Source organism: Oratosquilla oratoria, chromosome 2, assembly GCF_046742065.1.
Source record: "Oratosquilla oratoria isolate Oo_2021 chromosome 2, ASM4674206v1, whole genome shotgun sequence".
Taxonomy (NCBI): Eukaryota; Metazoa; Arthropoda; class Malacostraca; order Stomatopoda; family Squillidae; genus Oratosquilla; species Oratosquilla oratoria.
Genome location: NC_134778.1, coordinates 14,725,236 through 14,743,876, shown reverse-complemented (window position 1 = coordinate 14,743,876; position 18,641 = coordinate 14,725,236). Strand labels below are relative to the sequence as shown.

The window sequence follows — 18,641 nt, the reverse complement described above, 5'->3', positions numbered from 1 at the left end:
AGAAATTTAAGAAGGACAGTTACAGAAGATTTGAAAAAGAACAGCTTTCCACACCGAATAATAGATACATGGAACAAATTGAAAGAGAAAACAGAGTGCTAAAACTATACAGGATTTTAAGAAAGAACTAGATGTGGAAAGATACAACTGTGGGTCACTACAAGCATAGCTCTTCTCCCGCAAAATACAACTAGGTAAATACACAAGGGGACATAAACTCAAAAAGGACAGCTATAGAAGAGACATGAAATAAAACTTTTCCACACAGAGCGGTGGATCTCTGGAACAAACTGGATGAAACAATAGTGTGTGCAAAAACTATGCACGAATTCAAGAGCAAACTAGACACTGCAAGATACAAAGACAGAACACTTATAAGCATAGCTCCCCTTCCTGTAAGATACAACTAGGTAAATACACACACAAACACATACCAAGGGCTTTTTCTCCCTTATTAGGGAGGTAGCCAATTCAAAAGGCACATACCTATGCCCACATATTCCACTCTCATCCACCACCCTTTCCTCCCTCTCATCTTAGCTCTTCGTGGATAACAGGTCATCCATGTATCCTGCCTACTGCCCTGGGTCAGAAGTAATGTAGCAAAACACAGCACATCTACAGTAAGGCCACTTCACTTAATCGGTGGTACCCTCTCTCCATCCCCTCATGCAGACAAAAAGAAGATGGGAGAGAAATTCCTTCAGGCTGCATCAAAATATCATTCATACATAACCATTCCCTACTCCCCCACCCCACCTCTCCCTTCCTTGCATCACAGTATCATCTATACACAGCCATTCTCCACACACCTCTCTCCTGCCTTCTCCCTTACTTAATAGACATTCTCTGATGGTTCATTGCCCCTTTCATCCTATCTATCCATCTCATCCTTGGTCATCCCCTGAAGCTCACTCCATCCACTTCTCCCACACCTCTTTTAGTAATCTTTTTTTACTTATTCTTTCAATGTGTCCAAACCATCAGTGTGTGTGTGTATATATATATATATATATATATATATATATATATATATATTATATATATATATATATATATATATATATATATATATATAATTTTTTCATATTAGCTGCATGGGGCAGAGAAACAGATTGGAGCTTATTTTCATAGTGGAGTAGAACCACTTACAATTGATAAGTCAGTAAAAAAAGTGTCATTTATATCTGTGTTATATTCATGGTACAGTGCATCCATAATAGAACAAACATAATTCCAAAACACCAGACCATATTCGAGGGAGAAAAAAATCTTGAGGACGTCATTGTAATCAGTCAAACCAACTGTATTTTGTTTGTGGATAAAATTCCAACCCTTAAACCTGGAACCCAAAAGTTAGGTTTGCTTCTTAGACAAATTTAATTTTAATATGAGATCATTAAGATTTTGACTCTGCAAATATGGTTCACTTAAGGACAGGTTGCTTTAAATGTTGGTACATATTATCTTTTACCGAGTCTACTATCTCATCACCAGACTCATTATCACTCAACATTATATTTCTTGGGAGCTTTGGCATAGGTAATTCCTGACTGTGAGGGGCCACATGGTAAAATAGGATATTTAACAGTGTGCTGTAATCTTTATGTTATACCACTTATATTTGTCAAGCAGAAGTAGTAATGCAAAGGGAGATCCTTGGATTCTTTCTAAACTATAGGGATGGTAAAAAAAAATACAGTGTGAAACTTTTGCCCCTACTATAAGAAGCCCGACACATGATGCAACAAATATCTGGGGCCCAACTTCTATATTGGTCACCCACTTTACAAAGTAATATTCATAGCATTTTTCAATGGGGGTGTGTGGAATAATCTTTTTGTGATTGAATGTTAATTCCCTACAGATGTAGTAGAAATAATTTTTACTATTTACATTATACACAAAAAAGAATGCTGATTACTTTTAACTTCTACAATCTCTCCTTTTTCCTACCTTCCTTAAATCTCTCCTTGACCACCTCTATGAACCCATCTCTTTAGCACAGTATTGTCTCCAAAGGTAGAAGTGCTGGTTATCAGTGATAGAATACAAAATGCTATTTACAAAATTTCGTGGTATCATAAAGGTGGTTGGAGTATCAGCACAACAATTGAAATACACAAAACTGTAATCTGTCAACTGAGTGGGAAAGACATTATATACTGACTTATAACTTGCAGTTGTCAGAGAACTGCAACTTAGGAGTTGGCACTGATTGAATGACATCAATATTTTCAGACATGCCTCTGCAGGCCTCTGTTGACTAATTTATCTAAATTTGCATTTTAAAAAAGAAGTTATTGCACTTCACACACTATGAAAATAGTTGTGATTGTTAATTTTGTATAAAACGTTTTGTAGAGCACTGGCAAAATATACTGTATAATGATATACAGGTATGCTGAAACATAGAACTATTGGTGTTAGAGAAATTCTGATAACACATTTGGATTCAGTGTGCAAAAATACAGATGAAACATTATTTTCCATGGGACAAAATCTTTGTTGGCCAGTGTAATTGGAGACACAGAGACAGGAGTCATGAACATAGCTCCTATTCTGTTTGTTACAATCAGGTAAATACATATGACAGTATTAGCTTGACAAAACATGCTCAGTGATGACATGCATTGATACATTTTACTATATGATATCACTACTTAAGAGTATCATGTCCTCCATAATGCTCTTTGTTGTCCACATAAACTATTCTTCTAAGAAAGCCTTCTACTCATGTTTATTGTGTTAAACAAGAGAAATATTTGCAATGCATGGGAAGCTTTACTCTCAATGCCATAAATAGTTTGATCATATATGTATATCTATGTATTCGAATGCAGCATGTATACTGATATTTCTCAGTACTGTATATATTAAAGTATAGATGATATTAAGGGACTTTTTCAATTGAAGTACCCAGTAAGAAAGGAAAATTGAAACACTGAATGAAGGATTTTTTTTTTCTGGTGTTGGACAGATAATGCAGCAAGAAGTAATCTTGAAGTTGTAGCCATTTGAATGCAGTTGTAACTGTTGTATAATATACATGGTTGGAAATTATGTTTCTTTGTGGCAATGAGGGTAACAATGAGAGGAATTGTTTTACAAGTGAATAATTAGAGGTCTACAAAATGCATTATGCCCAAAAGGAAGAATGATAAGTAACAAAAGTACATGTTTGTGTTGATTGTATGTACATCTCACTACAGCAGAATCAGAGGGTTTCTTATAGTCATCACATCAACAAAGTACAAAGGCCTTCCACTACTTAGCTGGGAGCTTAATGGACAAAGGCATGATCTTGTAGTTAGTTACATAGGCAGTGGAACAGTAGGAATTGGAGAACAGGTGTAGAAGCATTTGTAGGTGAACAACAAGGATGTTAGAATGGGTTAAGAGATGTAATCAGGTTGAGAGGTTTAGCCTAAGCAATACCAGCATAGTATGACTCAAAGGAAGTTAGAACAGTGTGGTAGAATAGAGATAGGAAGTTGCATGAACTGTACAGGAAGCTTCAGAAGAAATATCAAGGAGTCGGGAGGGCTCAAGGGAAAGAGCAAGGATTCATGTAGAAGGATTCATGTCAGCAAGTAGAGTAGGGTCAAGATGGAGGTGGGAGCTTATGGGGAGAAGGGCAGATTATGAAAGATGTTTATGCAGTTATAGACATAAATGAGTGCATTATTAGGATATACACAGTGCCATACACCAACAGGGGCTGAGTAGGATTGTAATTGCACAATTATTAATAGCAGTACTCTTAATCTTTATTGTAGCATAAACTCATAGAACAAGGCATTGAAACATGATAGCAGCAAAATTCCTTCACCTAGGAAAAGTTGGAGAAAATTGAATGTGTTTTATATGCTTTGCATTGTTTATGGGTTTTGCTGAGACTTTTTTTTTTTTTTTTTTTTAGTAGAATGTTAGGTTCACCATTGTTACTGGTTTGCCTAGTGGAAAGGATTTGACTGGCTGTTCACTTCTTATCTTGTATTTTCATATGCAATATTATTTTCCCAAAGGCTTAAAATTAAAGTGACTTGCTGCATCATATGACTTTTTTCCACAAAGAGAAAATGATCAATATATGAGGAATATTTTAACATCTTTGCCATCAGTATTGGTGAGTATAACTGATGTGTGATATATAGGCAATGGAATGGGAATGAGCTTTAATGGCATGCGACATGATGTCATGAAGCTTGTTGAGGAGGTGTGAGGATGGAGGTACTGTAAGGATAGCAGTGTCATTGGTGGTGGCAGCGGTTGCGGCATGATGGATTAGAAGTTTGGAATGCATGAAAATGCCTACTCCATTCCCCTCAATGCATTTATTCGGTTGAAGTGACTGTAGAGCATCTTGGGCAGATCCAGTTAACTGTCAGTAGAGGGGTCAGTGAAATCTGATCACACTCTGCATTTCATCGCTGGTGATGAACGCATGGGAGTGCATACACTTTATACTCTTCTTCATAGGAGCTAGTGCATTGTCTATGTATTATCATTGACGAGCTGGTCAGTGTCGCTGGTAACATAAACATTGGTGTCTGTGTCAAGAGAGCCGTGGTGCCCAGGAACAAGGCGCTGTTGACGACGCTCACACCACCAGCAACACACACGTGTTACTAGACACAGTGTGGCTGAAGATACCTGGAAAGCACAGGGGTGATTAACTTTTTTACTGCAGTGAAGGGGTTATCTGGATAAAATTAACTGGGGTGAAGCATACATTATACAGGGCTTATCAGAAAATAATAGATTAATCAATCCATTGCCCCAGGTCTCTCTTGCAGGAGACTCATGGTGCCATCTACATACAGACAACACAAAACACAAAACCAGTAACATTTTATTCACATATGTAAAATAACCTAGCCCAAGTACCCTACACTACTTCCATACAAAAACATATCCACACTTTTTTTCACAAAGCAAGCACTCCTCAACAGACTACCAAATTCTCCATTGCACTGGACTCTCAGAAATCGGCAAAGTAGAGAAAACTTTCCCAAGACAAATAAAAACTGCACTAGCATGCCAGTGTCCAGGCCACCACTCTGCATTAGAACAATACCTGTAAAATATTGGTCTGGGAACGGAAACCAATTGCCCCAGATGTAACCATCATACAAAAGACAGAGAACATTATCCTCATTGCCATGTGTTCACCCTTTTCAGACAACAGCACAAAATCTCTACACTGAGTGACCTGTGGACTTAGTTGATGACTGCAATAGATTTCCTGAGGGCTGTGGGTCTCCTGCAAGAAATAACAGGGGTAGGGGTGGGGATAATATATTGATTGATTGATCTTCATCTTGATGTTGTTTGACCTCTGGTTTTTTAAGCTGTGCAACAGCAGTGAGTCAAATTTTATGTAGTGCATCCAGTAGCTATTGCTGACTCTTAGATCACAAATTTTTATGTAACTCATAAAATGCTGTGTTATAATTACAGATTTTTGTTCAAAGTGATTTTATTATTATTTATTTGGAGTTACTCCGTAGAATTCAGTCTAATTACGCAAAATCTGTTAAAATTCGTTAAAATACCTTGGAACCAACCTGTAGCTCATGGACGTTCTGTGATTTCAGACTTGGCAGGACTGTAACGTCACTAATATGTTTTGCATCTGTGCATGTAGACAGATTTAGACATGGAATGTGCTGGAGTGTTGGAAGAGCTAAACATGCAATTAGCCATTTTCTTGATTTACCTGGTCATCCAGGAGGTACCAAGATAAGAGGGAGGGAGGAGGGTGGAGAGGAGTGGAATATATAGGAAATGGAATGGGTGGGAGTGGTTTCCATGCCTTTTTCTTTTTGGCTACCCCCCATGTAGGGGGAAAAAGCCTTTGGTATATGTATGTATGTACCTGGTCATCGGTGAATATGTACAGGAGTGGGTGGGCAACAGCAGCAGCTGACAGAAAGAGTGTGGCCCAGGGGAGTGCAGCCTCATCCTCGTGGTAATGACGCGGCCAGGTCACGCACCGGTTGGAGGCGGCGCAGGAGGAGTCAACAACAACATGCACCAGCAGAGGCGTCACGGCGGCTAGTGTCAGCCCCCAGCCCACGCCCTGGACACGCCCGCAGTTGTTGTTGTTGTGACTCGTGATGTTGGAGCTATTGTTGGTGGTATTAGAGTTCCTTCCTGGGATGATGATCCCACTGCGCCTGGGGGGAGATGGGATTGAGGTCAGGAATAACAGTAACAACATCAATGAGAAGTGTATGGAGTTCATTTACATTATAGGATTGACTTCATGTTATCACTTTACTCAAGAGTAACTTAAGGAACTATCTTTACATGTGTGGAAGAGAACAGATACAGTAGAAGGCAAGGCAATGCCAACTGTGCATTAAATTTTGGAAATCCTTGGATCTATGAGTATCCAACACGACTCTTATTTGAGCTAGTGTACATACATACATACATACATATCTGAATACTCACGGGTGTCCAGCAATGGGTGCCTCCTCAGGATCATGTTGGTGAGCCCGTGGACCTACTGCTCCTCCTCCCCCTCCTCCTCCTCCTCCTCCTCCTCCTCCTCCTCCTCCTCCTCCTCCTCCTCCTCGACCCCTTCCTCCACCTCCTCCTCGGCGGAGTCGGCCCGAGCTGACAGCAGCCTTGGCCTTGGCAGCGCGGGTGGAGGCCCACATCAGGAGCACAGCTGCTACATGGAGGCCGACCAGGAAGGTGAGGAAGGTGGTGAAGGACAAAGGCCAGAGTGTGGACAGGTGGCAGCTAGCATCATGGGCCTCCCAGCTGTTCCAGCCAGCGTAGGGAAGTACAGAGATCATGCCAGCAAAGAGCCACACACCACCTGCTGCTGCACCCCAGCCCACCAGATTGCTCCCCGCTGTCATGTACCTTAAAGAGCAGGATCCAGTGTTAGAGCCCTACATTTGGTACATATCTGCATCTAATGTTAACTCATGCTTTTCCAGATGTCCGAATGCATTCATGGCCATACTTACTCAATCACACAAGAATTGCCCGCACACATTCACTTGCATATGCACTTCAATGTGGACTTTAATGCACTACTTTCTTATCCCCATTTTACATTTTCTTTTCCCTTCATTTCCATAATACCCTTTCCCTCCTCTTGTCTTTTGTTCAGCTGCGTATTTTCATTCCCCCTTTTCACACACTTGACTTTGTTGCTCTGTTATCTCTGCACACTCCCTACTTTTCCCCTCCCCCTTTCTCTGTCTGTCTATCCCAGCACTCCCTACCTCTTGTGCTACCTTTACTGCCCTTTCATTATTCTTCCCTCACTCTACAATCTTGTCTAATTGTAAGTTGGTTGGACATACTATGCCCTTGTGTGGTGACTCACATCATTATACTTTTAGCTTGTTCATTGCTTTAGCAACCCTTGGCATGTCTATCCACTAGCTGTCTTGTTACCCTCCTGTCTTGCTCCCTCTCAAATTACACATGCGCATGCACATGGAAGTTCTTGATAAAGATGACTTATTAAAATGGGACAGAAGAGAAACAAGAGGACACGAGAAGAAGCTAAAGAAGGACAATTACAGGAGTGATTTGAAAAAGAATAGCTTCCCACACAGAGTGATTGATGTCTGGAACAGACTAAATGGGGAAACAGTGAGTGCCAGAACTATACAAGATTTTAAGAACAAACTGGATGTGGAGAGATACAAAAGCAGGTCACTACGAGCATAGCTCTCATCCCGTAAAATGCAACTAAGTAAATACAACTAGGTAAACACACACACAAGAGGAGGGAAAGACTAAAGGCACTGCGTCTTCCAACTTTGAAAGATCAAAGAGAAAAAGGTAACACGATTACAATGTTCATGTCACTTAAGGCGATAGATTGCATTGATAGGTGAGATCTCCTGATTAAAGATGGGAGGTCTTTAAGAGGTCATGGAAGTAAATTAAAAAAGACCACAGGTCAAAAGGATGTGAAGAAATACAGTTTTCTATATAGATGTTTAAATATGTGGAATAGCTTGGGTGATATAGCCCAATGTCAAACAATACATGATTTCAAATCTAAACATGATAATTGGAAATCAAAGATTAAGTCAGAACTGTACATGAATTTGAGTCAAGGTATGTTAGAAGATTAGAGAATAGGAAATAGGACCCAGTGAACATTGCTCCTTTCCTGTATACCACAATTAGGTAAATACGCACACAGTGGTTAGAGAGCTTAGTGGTGAAGGACCTTTTTCTGGATTTACTGGGTACAGGAAAAGACTTTTTGGTGAAATTATAGACATAGGGAGAAGAGATTTGTGAAGGAATCATGGAAGCAGGAGATTAACAATCTAAAGAAAGTGAATCCTGAAATAAATACGGAAGTGAGTTTTTTAAAGAAAGTAAATGCTGAAATAAATAAGGAGGTAAGTGCATTAAAAAGAGAACTGGTTGAGTTAAAATGTGAAAATGAGAAGCTGAAAAATAATGATACCACTAATAGTGTGACCATAAAGAAAGAGGTAAATGAGCAAATAAAGGCAATGACCAAGAAAACTGGAAGAAATATAGGAGAAGATGATTTACAACAGCTCAGGAAAGAATGGAAGACCAAGAAAATGATAAGATAATTTTTAAATTGTGCATCAACAAATGAAGGAAAATGCCAAAGATGTAATCATTTAGGTAATTAAGGAGAAAGAAAATCTGGTAAGAGGTACAGTAGACAAAAAGAAGTGTATATGGTCTAAAGGAAAAGCATGACCATATTTGTTCCCTGAGAGATAAAGGAGAGAAAGAATCTACAAGAAAAGTTCTAAAAGTAGTACAAGACGAAGAGCAAAAAATGAAATAGAGGAAGTACACAGAGTGGTAAATTATGCAGAAGAAGTTGACCTCTAAAGATCAAATTAAGGTCACAAATGGCAGCAGAAGAAATATTAGCAAAAACAGGAAGTGAACACCATAAAAGTATATGGATAAAAAGACATGAATAATGAGGAAAGAGAAAAGACATTTAGAAGCCAAGCTAAAAGAAAAAAAGAACAGAGACCGATGAAAATGAAGTTCTATTGGAGAGTGTTAGATATAAGACTGAAGAAGTCGACCCCTAAAGATCAAATTAAGGTCACAAATGGCAGCAGAAGAAATATTAGCAAAAACAGGAAGTGAACACTAAAAGTATATGGATCAAAAGAGACATGAATAATGAGGAAAGAGAAAAGACATTAAGCCAAGCTAAAAAAAAAAAAAAAAAAAAAAAAACAGAGACCGAGAAAATGAAGTTCTATTGGAGAGTGCTAGATATAAGACTGAAAAAATTATATACTGAAGAAAAAGAAATGTAAAGAACAGAGAATGAGATGGAGAGAGCAGAAAATTAAATGTGGCTTATACTAATATAGATTGATTAATCTCATGATGAAATAAACTAAATGATTACCTGTCAGAAGAAAAACCAAACAATATGGGAATTGTGGAGACAATATTAAGGGGTCCACTATTACCAGTGTTGGGCATGGATTATATAATTACTGTCTTAGAAATAGATAGGGGAAATGGGGTGGAATCATGTTCTTGGGTAAGAAAAACTTAAATGTGATGAAAGTTACAAATGGAAAGTACAGGGTGGAGATAATCACAATAAAAGTTGAAGATAGTGACATGAAAAGTAGGAAGTTTGCAGTGATTTGCCTCCAAAAATGAAAATGGAGTCTTGGAGAGAGAGAGATTCTTGAATGTTAGAAGATACAAGGCTTTCATTAAATGAGATGCTGAAGGATGGAGGAAATGTGGTACTTATGAGAGATTTCAATTGCAAAGAAATCTGTTGGGAAGAGATGACAGTGAAAGGTGGAGAGGATCTTTGGGGAAATGTATTATTTGACTAAAGAACATACAATGGGTAAAAGAAACCACTAGATTTAGAAATAATGAAGAACTGTTTAGACTAAATTTATTATGTCAGAACCAGAAATTGTGGATAAAATTGAATACAAGACACCAATTTTGAAGAGTGATCACATATTACTTGAATTAGAACTAAAGGAGGACCTAAAGGGGCCTCAAACTGGATACTTAAATAATGTGCTTGCACCAATAATGTTTCTTGTCTGCATCAGTGACATGATGAAAGGAACAAGAAGCTATGCCAACATGATTGGAGATGATGCAAAAATTATGAGAAGAATGAAAAACAAGTAGGATGGTAGACTATTGCAAAAAGGTCTAAACACTATTTTTGTATTGAGCCAAAAATGGGAATTGAAATTCAATACCAAAAATGCTAAAGAAGAAAAAGACTTTGGAGTGTTGATAAAAGACAACTGTTTGCTCGACAGACATAGCAGGATTGTGGGAGAGACATATGGACTACTGCAGATGATTAGAGTGACGTTTGACCTTATAGATGAAGAGATGATGAAAATAAAAACTCGAAACCCTGGTACATCTAAGACTGGAATATGTGTCAGTGGTATGGTCCCCACACAGAGTGAAGGATATAAACAAAATTGAGAGAATACAAAGGACAGCAACCAAACTGGTCCCCAGCCTGGCAGATAAACCAAATGAAAAAAAGACTAGATGTACTGGGTCTACCAACTTTGAAAGATTGAAGAGAGAGGTAATATGATTACAATATTCAGGTCACTAATGGGAATAGATTGCATTATTGGAAGAAATCTGATTAAAGATGGGAGGGGTATAAGAGGTCGTGGGAGTAATTAAGAAAGAGCAAATGTCTAAAGGATGTGAAGAAATACATTTTTGTATAGATTCATAGATGTGTGGAACATCTTAGAGGGTGATATAGCCCAAGCTCAAACAATATGCGAGTTCAAATCTAAATATGATAATTGGAAATAAAAAATATAGATTAATTTTGAGCTGTACATGAATTTAAGTGTAGGTATGTTAGAAAATTAGAAAATAGGAGATGGGACCCAATGAGCATTGCTCCTTCCCTGTATACTACAATTAGGTGAATAAGTATTGAATGAATATACTCACATTTGTTGACCATTTTCAGAATTATGAAAGGGATGGAAGTTCTCGATAGAGGTGACTTGATACAGGTCTTTAAGAGTCTAAAGGGAATTGACAACATCAAAAGTGACAAAATTTTCACATTGAATGAGAATCAGACAAGAAACATTGGTCTCAAACTATCCGGAAATAGATTCAATTTGGAAGTAGGTAGAAACAACTTTGCCAACCGTGTAGTTAATGAATGGAATAAACTTCCTGCACAGGTAGTGCAATGTAGTTCAGTTCGAAGCTTTAAGAATCATTTAGATAAACACCTAAGCAAGATGCTGTAATGATTATAATTTATTTTATATTATTTGTTTTTTTGTTATCATTTGTCTGTTTGATTTTCATTTATCATTTATGTGTAAATTTATTATTATTTACTGTTTACCTGTTTGTTATTCAACTATACCTATGCATTTATTTATGTATTTTGTTTGTTGCATACATTATTATAGTTTTTATTATTATTATTATTTCGCTATTATGATTTTTTTTCGCATCCGACCTAGATATGGACCAAAAGGTCTCCTGTCAGCAAAATCCGCCTTTGTAACAAGAGGACACGAAAAGAAACTAAAGAAATACAGTTACAGAAGAGACCTGAAAAAGAATAGTTTCCCACACAGAGTGATCGATGTCTGGAACAAATTGAACAGTGAAACAGTGAATGCCAGAACTATACACGATTTCTAGAATAAACTAGACGTGGAGAGGTACGAAAACGGGTCACAACGAGCATAGCTCCCGTCCCGTAAAATACAATTAGGGAAATACATAAACACCCAGGAACAAAGAAGAAAAAGAGGTGGTGTATTGACCATTTACAGAATCGTGAAAGGCATGGAAGTCCTACAGAGAAGACTTATTAAAGTGGGATAGAAGAAAATAAGGGGACATGAAAAGAAACTCAAAAAGGATAATTATAGAAGAAATCTGAAAAAAAAAACAGTTTTCCACACAGTGGTGGATGTCTGGAATAGATTAGACGAAACAAAGGTGTATGTAAACACCATACAAGAATTTAAGACAAACTAGGTGTTGCTAGATACAAATACGGGTCACTACGAGCATAGCTCCCCTTCCCATATAATACAACTAGATAAATACACATGGCATCGCTTTATTACGAGCCGATTTTTTTTTTTTTTTTTCTTTTTTTTTTCTTTTTTAAGGTCACAGAATTACCCATATAAGCTCTGAGCTCTCAACTAAGAGGGTAATATCTGGTGATCACGAGTCCAACACATGATCCAAGACCATGATGGTTCACACATACACCACACAATACAATTGCACACAACACGAGAAATGAACTAACAAAGGCAAAGGAAGAAAAGGATAAAGGAATCATAATCAGAGATGATCACCGGAACGTTGTGTGTGTGTGTGTGTATTCACTTGGTCTTTTGGATCACGTGTTCGACTCGTGATCGACAGCTATTTCCCTCCTGGAAGAGAGCTCAGAGCTCGTAGGTCCGATCTATGGGTAATGCTATGACCTTTCACACACACACACCCCCAACTCCCCGCCCACGAGAGTCAGAGTAACGACCCGAAGCGCAGTTGTACCGAAATTAATTTCGGCCCTGGGCAGGATTCGAACCAAGCACTACGCGCACCACCATGCTAGTAGTTCATCGTTCTACCAACTGCGCCACCGAGTGTGTGTGTGTGTGTGTGTGTGTGTGTGTGTGTGTGTGTGTGTAAGATCACTGCATTACCCATAGATCGGGCATGTATGAGCTATGAGCTGTCATCTGGGAAGGTAATAGATGTTGATCACGAGTCCAACACGTGATCCAAAACATGGTGAATCACGCGCGCGCGCACGCACTCACACAAAAACTGTTCAGGGAAAATCGATTCAAACTATGTCTTATAGGCTAGGAAGGAGTATGTGGATACAAGTATAATATCTAATGTGGATGGTTCCATTGTATGAAAGGAAACCAGAAAGTGCCCTTTCGAAGGTGTCGTTGGGGAAAGTGAGAGATTATTTTTTATTTTCGGGAGATGGTGAATAACAGTCGACAGGGAGGTGGCGAACTGGGTGGAGAGGGTGTTTTGAAGGTGATGCTGAAAGACGTAGTTGATTGACCCTTGCGAAGGCGTTTGGAGGTGACGATGGTTAGGTCGGGTGGAGTTGAGGCCTTTGTTAGCCTCCACTCCTGACTCTGGACCACCCCTCAGATGAGGAGAACCTCCAGCATTAACCGGAGCAAAGCCCTTAAAGTATCATACTAGAAGTCGAGATAGTCGAGCCTTGGGGCAGGGGAAACCTCTCATCCGATTGGAATATTCTTGTCTGAGAACAAAATCCGTGAATAATGTCATTATTCAGGAGTGTCAATATTCAATATTTTATGTTGTAGAGTGACTTAATATACTGTAGAAGCCTGTGTAAATATATTCACGACGGTGGAGACCTGATAGGGTGGGGACGTAGGTGTCCCACAACGAAAATGTCGTCGTAGTGTTGTGGTCGGGACAGGGGCCCCAAGACCAGTCTGGAGGCGTGGCTGGCTGGCTGGCTGGCTGCTCGGAAGCAGAACAGGCGGTCCGTAACAGAAGGAATGTTGGAGAGGACAATGAATGCAGTTCGACAGTTTCTGAAGGGAAAGAGGCTAGTATGATTATGTGTAATAGGAAATGTTGAGACTTCGAGAGGGAAGGTATTAGATAGGAAGAAGAGGAGGAGATGAAGGTAGATTAATAGAGGAAGAAGATTGGTCTTGGTGAGAAGATTGGAAAAAACTGGATAAAGAAGAGGAAGAACATGAGATAGTGAGAGGAGGAAGAGGAAGAGATAGCGGCAGCGGCGGCGGCTTTGGGCAGGTGGCGGAGGCGGATCAATAGGACGGGCGGCCGGGCGGGAGGTCGCTTGGGCGAGTCATAACCAAGTGGAACTCCAACCTGCGAAAGCCACCACCACCACCACCAATATCATCGCGGCCGCTGCCCCAGCTTTACCGACTCTCACCTCCTTACCCTAACTCTTGTCATTCTTATCTTCTTCGACTCTCGACATCCTCCCTCCTGTCCCGAACCTCCTCGCCCGCTCTCCTCATCTCGCTGATCCTGTCGTCCGTACTTGGCCGTTCTAATCTCTCTTCCCCTTGTAACCACACCCTTTAACTCACCATCTCCCCCCCTGACTTTCCCCCCTCTTCACCCTATTTCTTTCCAGACTCCCGTTTCTTGTATTCGCCTCACTCTTCTTTCTCCTGTTGCCGGGTCATTATCATGCAAACACTGCCTACACTCATGTCGACTAGATGCTGTGTCAACCTTCGTCTGGACCATTGATTCGTTCACCCTCGCCTCGCCAACACACGAACTGGCTCAATCGCCCGCGTTCAGGAACTGAGATTTTTGTATATTTTTGTACCTGGTGCGTGTCCATCCTTCTCGCTACCTAATTTGACTAAGCCCACTTTCCTAAGACCATCGTTTACTCGCCCCCACCATATTTTTTTTTTCTTCTCTGAATGTCGACTCTTTCTCTCGTCGTCTCATCCTGCACACTTTCAGTTCCGTACAGCGTTCCTTTACTCGTATTGTCCAGACCTCTTACGCATTGCCAAGGCTAATTTCACTGCAGACACTCAGGGGCCACTATTCCTCGCCCATCCACATTCGCTTCGACAGGCCCACTTTGACTTTTTTTTTTTATTTTTTTTTTTTTTTCTGCATTGAGGGTCTATAATGTGCTCGACACAGTTTCCACATATTTTTCCTGCAACGGTCGTTTGGGCTTGGAAAAAACTCGAGTAGAAGCTAAATAGGTTCGACACACATGACCTGTGTGTATGTGTGTGTGTGTGTATGTGTGTGTGCACCATATGTAAGCCGAAAATGGGAAAACGACCGTAGATGTGACATGGTTACCAGGCTGGCCCGCTGCTCTATTTTTGCCATCACACGTAAACTGATCTAGTGTAACAGGTGGTCCAGCTTTCTACAGCAATGAACATAGAGAAGGGATTTTTTTAAGGAGATGATTTCATGAAACCAGGAATGTGGCATGTACTGCTACAAGTCAGAATATTGCTAACCAAGGCTGCTGTGACCTCCCTCTATAGTGCCAGAACTCACGAACGGTCATGGTGTGGTTTTTCTACTCGTAAAGAAACCTGTGCGCGCTCGCGCACACACACACACACACACACACACACACACACACACACACACACACACAATATATATATAAGCAAGATCGAAAGAATACAAAGGGTATCAACCAAACTGGTCTCCAGCCTGACAGATAAACCTTATGAGGAAAGACAAAAAGCAATGGGTCTACCAACTTTGAAAGGTCGAAGAGAAAAGTGGTATGACTACAGTATTCAGATAAATAAAGGGGATATATTTCATTGATAGAAGAGATCTGATTAAAGATGGGAAGGCTTTAAGAAGTCATGGAGAGTAAATTAAAAAAGACTAAATGTCGAAAAGACGTAAAGAAATACAGTTTTCCATATAAGTACATAAGTATGTTGAATAGCTTAGGAAATGATATAGACCAAGTTCAAACAATACACGAGTTCAAATATAAATATAACTGGAAATCAAGGATACAGATTAAGTTGGAAATGTACGTGAATTTGAGGCAAGGTGTGATGAAATATAGAGAATGGGAGACGGGACCCAGCGAGCATTGCTGCTTTTCCGACACAAACCGACATACACCGACACGCACACAAAGACACACACATGTGCGCGTGACGTAATAACCTGAAAATAACGTAATTTAATGTTTATTGGACGAAGCGATCGTGCCACAAAATTGGAAAAGAGCAAACATAATACTAATTCACAAAGGAAGGAGCAAAGAGATGTAATTGAACTGTAGACCAATGTCTTTGAGCAGGATGATAAATAAATTATGCAAGATAATTGTGAAAGACAGATGGTTTAGATATAAAGAACATTTTGGCAGATAACCAGGTCTGTTTTAGAACTGAGAGATAAAACGTATCAAGCCTGCTAATTTCGTACTCGAGTGGTTGAAGCGACGCAAGAGAGGTTTGGGTGGAGTGTGTATACTTGGATCTAAAGAAGGCATTTCACAAGGTACCTCAATCGAGTCAGTTGTGGAAAAATTAACTTTGATTTGAAAAAAGTATTCAAATATTTAGAAATTGGTAAAGACTCAAAATGACCATTAGTTAATTGTTCAGTGGGAAATAAATCAGAACAAGAGAGAGGTCTGCGAGTGTTGTTGACGGATGCTTTGTCACCTGACAACCAAGTCAGCAAAAACGTGGCAGAAACATACAGACAACTGACGAATATAGAAATTGTTTGGGGGAGGGGACAGTTACTCTTGGGTGATCACTGGTTCAGTTGCCCGCAGATTTTTTTTTTTTTTTTTTCTTTTTTAACCAGAAACCTTCGAGCCCGTCCAGTTGCAAGCAGTCAGGAACGGGAGTGTCTCCTAGTCTTCCCATAGATCTCTCAGAGAAAATACCTAAAAAAAATTGTCTGTGGTGTATAGCGAAAATCAGTTTCTTGACGGCCAAGAAGAAAAAGAGTGAACTCTCACAGCCGCTCTCTGAAGTTCTGAAATACACTCAGTGATTCTGAGTAATTAGATATAGGAATTCTGTTTCAATGGTACATTTGTATTTACAGAAACAAATGTAAAAGAAATCCATTGACAAAAAATGAGATCGACGGAGGGAGTGTGGTTAACCAAAATTTACTGACATTTTTGGACTTGACATTTTGACATAAATTGACTTGCGTCATCCCTGTGTTTTACATCTTTGTAGAAATGTTTATTGTAACTCTTGCCAGTCAAGTTTATTCAGTTGAGAGTAACTCGCCTCTCCAGCGAAACTAGCGTCTTTAACGGGACAACGCGAAGGAAAGAGTAATTTTTCATTGAAATACCCGTTCGAAGTACCTGGTGCATTCTCGTTAGAGCAGGTTTTGTTATCTTATCTCTCTGCGGGTTTTCCTGTTGCAGCTTTGCTCTTGTGACAAAGTAACCATTTGTCCTCCTGTATCGATTTGGTTCCCACTTCCGTTTACTTCACTCGCTCTCTCTCTCTCTCTCTCTCTCTCTCTCTCTCTCTCTCTCTCTCTCTCTCTCTCTCTCTCTCTCTCTCTCTCTCCGGTCACAGTTTTGCCACCAAGACCGCCTCATGCCTCTCTCTCTCTCTCCTTTTCTCTCCCCTTTTCTCTCTCTCTCACACACTCTACTCTTTCTCTCTCTCTCTCTCTCTCTCGCTCTCTCTCTCTCTCACACACACGCACACATACACACACACACACACACCTTCTCTCCTTTTCTCTCTCCTCTCCTCTCTCTCTCTTTCTCCTATTCTCTCTCTCTCTCCTCTTCTCTCTCTCTCTCTCTCTCTCTCTCTCTCTCTCTCTCTCTCTCTCTCAGTATTATTCCAACTGTTATGTTCTATCAACTGCGTTTGCACCTCGGACATAATTACAGCGGGGCGGGAGCAGTTTGCCTGTCATTCCCCTGCAGTAGACAAAATGTTTCCCTTATCTGAACAAAACCAGTTGGTGGAACTAAAAAAAGAAAAGAAAAAAACGCAAACTGATAACTGTCCAGGACAAGGGCCTCGTTTGGTTATATCACAGGTGGAGACACGTCCCGTCCACCTGTTTTCTAGGTGGAATTGATCATTATTGTCAAGATCGTCACATGTAACACTCTAGTCAGGGTAGCTTTTACAAACTGCTTCAGATAACCGGTAGAACACTAGTTGAGTTCATCACAGTATAATCAATATAAATAATGTCCAACAAAGATCGTTAGAAACACAGAGATGACATCTTTTTTTCTTTTTAATCTCGTTTAATTGCGGGATTCCAAGGGGCTTTTTAGATGGAGGCAGGGGGCTTGCCCCCCTCCTGAAGGTAGGGTTACACTAGTCGACGAAAAGCTTGCAGTCCAACTTTTGCATTGTAGAGAAATTTCCACCAATCACGTAAAAGGAGTTAGAGCAAGCCCCGCCCTCTGTCCAGAATGAGGAACTCTGATTGGCAGAGCCAGTGCCTATGCCACTCTCTCAAACATTTTTTCCCAAATAATTTTGAACGACTCGCAATTTCTCTAAAATGCATATTTGGCGATATTTGCATGTCTTATAGACGCGCATGCGCGTACACACACACACACACACACACACACACACACACACACACACACACACACGACTCGTGGCGCAGTGGTTAGAGTTCCCGGGTGCCACTACGGCGGTCCGAGTTCGAATCCCACCCAGGGTTGAAATAAGTTCAGTATCGCTGCGCTGTGAGTCGTTACTCCAACTCTCATGGGTGGGGAGTTGGGGGGGGGGCGTGTAAGGTCACAGCATTACCCATGGATCGGTCATATATGAGCTCTGAGCTCTCTTCCGGGAGGGAAATAGCTGTCGATCACGAGTCCAACACGTGATCCAAGACCATGGTGAACCATGGTGAATCACACACACACACACACACACACACACACACACACACACATGGACATATTAAGAAATGTAGCATAATGGAGTTCGGAAAAGGTAAAAAAAAAAAAAGGGGGGGGAGACATCAGGACAGTATACAATTAAAAAAAAGGAAGTAGAAAAAAAAGTGGGATCTGAAAAAGACCTGGGAGTAATTATCTCAAA

The 18,641-nt window shown here is 40.2% G+C and overlaps 2 protein-coding genes across 9 annotated transcripts in view; one reads left to right on the top strand and one right to left on the bottom strand.

Moving 5' to 3' along the window:
* LOC143037054 (uncharacterized) overlaps window positions 1-18,641 on the top strand; it is a 262,443-nt gene that overhangs the window by 70,923 nt on the left and 172,879 nt on the right. The window lies entirely within an intron of this gene.
* LOC143037104 (uncharacterized) overlaps window positions 1,705-18,641 on the bottom strand; it is a 56,491-nt gene continuing 39,554 nt past the window's right edge. For both annotated transcript variants that reach the window (XM_076205222.1, XM_076205228.1), the window contains exons 5-7: window positions 6,463-6,882; window positions 5,882-6,182; window positions 1,705-4,656 (exon numbers count right to left, since the gene is read on the bottom strand). In XM_076205222.1, the coding sequence (XP_076061337.1) occupies window positions 4,498-4,656; window positions 5,882-6,182; window positions 6,463-6,882 (880 nt within the window). In that variant the 3' untranslated portion in view covers window positions 1,705-4,497. The remainder of the gene's footprint in view (window positions 4,657-5,881; window positions 6,183-6,462; window positions 6,883-18,641) is intronic.